General features: G+C 41.5%; 1 protein-coding gene across 1 annotated transcript; it reads left to right on the top strand.

Moving 5' to 3' along the window:
• The first annotated feature begins 1,860 nt into the window (after positions 1-1,860).
• On the top strand, positions 1,861-2,817 carry LOC123246332 (olfactory receptor 56-like). The gene has a single exon (XM_044675243.1). It carries the CDS (start codon positions 1,861-1,863, stop codon positions 2,815-2,817), a length of 957 nt encoding a protein of 318 aa, XP_044531178.1.
• The last annotated feature ends 258 nt before the right edge of the window (positions 2,818-3,075 follow it).

The following is a 3,075-nucleotide window of genomic DNA, read 5'->3' as shown; positions in this document are numbered from 1 at the left end:
CTAAATTTAAATAATTTGTCCTCCTAGCACAGAACCTAGTCCATACCATGTCCCAGAGGTTAGAAAGTACAGGAAGCTCTCATTTTCATACATGAGGAAATTGAAACCCAGATAGATTAAATGACAGTTATAACAACAATCTTACTAAGTTACTCTACGGAAAGCAACTTCTTTATCTTATTGTCTTCCATAATGATTCAAATATGTTCGGTTTATTGCTGCTTCTATTGACTTCTCTTACTCTTCTAGAGTATCCTCAACATTAAAATGGAAGAGGGTAAGGGAAGGAAGGAAAGAAGAGAGTGAGAGAATAAGAGAGGGAGGGAAGGAAGGGGAAGGAAGGAAGCAAGCAAGCAAACAAGGAAGGAAGGGAGAGAGGGAGGGAGAGAAGAAGGAAGAGAAAAGAAGGGAGAGAAGAAGAGAGGATGGGAGGGAGGACACCTAGCATATATCCTACAAAAACACTTGAAGGTTTTTCTGAGCACTCTCCTTAAACATTAAGGTGCTGCCTTCTCTCTAGGTTCTCCTAATTGAAATGGATCTCTGAATCATTTTCTTTCCATTATAAAAGAACTGATTGAACTGGTAAAAGTCATGGGATGGAGGACATAAATAACATGTCCAAAATCTCTGTGACTGGATTTGATAATCTTTTACAGCTCTACAATGCTAGAATTATGTTTTACTTCCTCCTCAATTTTAGAAAAAAAGTATTGCTTTATAATGATAAACAAGGTTCTTCCTTCTTTCCTTCCTTCCTTCCTTCCTTCTTTCCTTCCTTCCTTCCATCCACCTCTCTGATCATAAATCATAGGCTCTTATTGCTGAATCACAAATAATAGACAATATATAAATATTAGACAGTTGACTGAAGTTGGGCTCAACATTAGGGCAATCTGCCTGTGTTAGACATGGTCAAACAAATTAGTTTTACACAGTAAATTCCTTTTTAGAAAGAATGGTTTAAGATTACCTCGAAGAGAGTAGTTGTTTAATAAATATTTGTTTTTTGAGAAATTGAGTTTAAAAGTGCTTTACTCCCTCAATACAAAGTGCATGGCATATTATTATTATACCCATTTTACAGAAGAGAATATTCAGAGATGAAGTTATACAACTAATTCATTTTTTGAAGTGAAATTGAAAGTTGGATCTTCCTTCTCCAAGTTTAGTGTTCTTTCTAACTATACCTCCAATGCCTCAGATCTCTTTAATAAGGTAATACAAGTTGCAGGCAAGTGGTCCCAAATCCAAAAAGTCAATAAACTAGGAGAGGGCAAGCCAAAATCAAATAGAATCAAGTTCTCTTGATGTTGAGGTAGTTTTGTTGTCCTGCAGCTAGCTGCTGTCATTTTCTCCACCCTGGCAATCTCTTACTAGAATTTTTTTTAAAGGGGCAATGCTTTTTCTTCTTGTATCTTTTTAACCTTTATGAACATAATTGAACAGGTTTTAACACTTACCCTCACACAGTTGTTGCAAGGAAAGTGCTTTATAAACCTAAAATGCTACATGACTATAAGCTATAATAATAATAAGGCAACTCAGTAGTACAATGGACAGAGTATTGACCCTAACATCAAGAAGTCTTGGGTTTGAATCCAACCTTAGCCCTGTACTGGATGCGTGCCTGAGAAAAATGAGGATTATAATCGTGCCTGCCTCAGTGAGTTTTTGTAAGCAGATGATAAATTAATATTTGTGATATGTTTTTAAACCTTTGAGTTTTATAAATGCAAACTGTTATGTAAATGGAGCATTTTCCTCATATAGTATGTCATTTCTCACCTCTGAGATCTCCTCCATATCTCCTTTTCTCAGGTTCTTCCCTCCCTCTCATCTACCCCTTGCTCTGGAATCATGGAATGGAGCGGCAACCAGACCTTCATCACTCACTTCGTCCTTCTGGGCCTCTTCAGTCACACTCCGCTCCACCACTTCCTCTTCTCCCTCATCATGATCATGTTCCTGGTGGCACTGACCGGTAACGGCCTCATGATCCTGCTCATCAACATTGATTCTCGGCTCCACAGTCCAATGTACTTCTTCCTCAGCTGGCTCTCGTGCATGGACCTCATGCTCATCTCTACCGTCGTACCTCGGATGGCTGTGGACTTCCTTTCGGGCGGGGGCTACATCAGCTTCACAGGCTGTGGGTTGCAGATCCTCTTCTTCCTCACCCTCCTTGGGGACGAGTGCTTCCTGCTGGCCTTCATGGCCTATGACCGCTATGTGGCCATCAGCAATCCACTCAGGTACTCCTTGGTCATGAACCAGCGCATCTGTTGGCTTATGGTGGCCTTTTCTTGGCTCTTCGGTCTGATAGATGGGTTAATCCAAGCTGTCTTTACTCTCCATTTTCCCTACTGTGGCTCGAAAGAGATCGATCACTTCTTCTGTGAGGTGCCCGCTATCCTCAAGCTGGCTTGTGCCGACACTTCCCTCTACGAATCCATGATCTACGTCTGCTGTGTCCTCATGCTGCTCTTGCCTTTCTCTGTCATCTCTGCCTCCTACTTACGGATTCTGGTGGCAGTTCTCCAAATGCGCTCCGCTGAGGGAAGAAAAAAGGCATTTGCCACGTGCTCCTCCCACATGACAGTCGTCACCCTTTTCTATGGGGCAGCCATGGTCACGTACATAAGACCCCAGGCATACCACTCTTCCAAGCAAGATAAAGTAGTCTCTGCTTTCTACACCATGATCACACCCATGCTCAATCCTATGATCTATAGCCTGAGAAACAAGGAAGTAACTGGGGCCCTTAAGAAGCTGCTGGGCAGGTGTTCCTATGGTCAAAGAGAGGATTCACAATAAAAGTTGACATGTATGCAGTCGTTTATAGAAAAAAAAACAAAAACCTACAGACCAGGATTTGGTCTGGTATGGGTCTGTGAACTTATTAGCTGATGGAACTCCCTGTGGAAAAAAAATCCCCTCTACTGATGCAGATCAAGGACGACAGCCTTCAATGCTATACACAAACTTAATTTCCCCTTCATCGGGATCATAGACTGGATCATCTCTATATGAACCCATCTTTGAAGTCAGCTGTCCAGCTGCAATTGTTTGATA

Source organism: Gracilinanus agilis, chromosome 4, assembly GCF_016433145.1.
Source record: "Gracilinanus agilis isolate LMUSP501 chromosome 4, AgileGrace, whole genome shotgun sequence".
NCBI classification, from domain to species: Eukaryota; Metazoa; Chordata; class Mammalia; order Didelphimorphia; family Didelphidae; genus Gracilinanus; species Gracilinanus agilis.
Note: the sequence above shows the minus strand (reverse complement) of the source record. Positions and strands in the feature narration are given on the sequence as shown.

Excerpts from the sequence above, each read along its gene's own strand:
- LOC123246332 (XM_044675243.1), top strand. The coding sequence starts at position 1,861 with ATGGAATGGAGCGGCAACCAGACCTTCATCACTCACTTCGTCCTTCTG.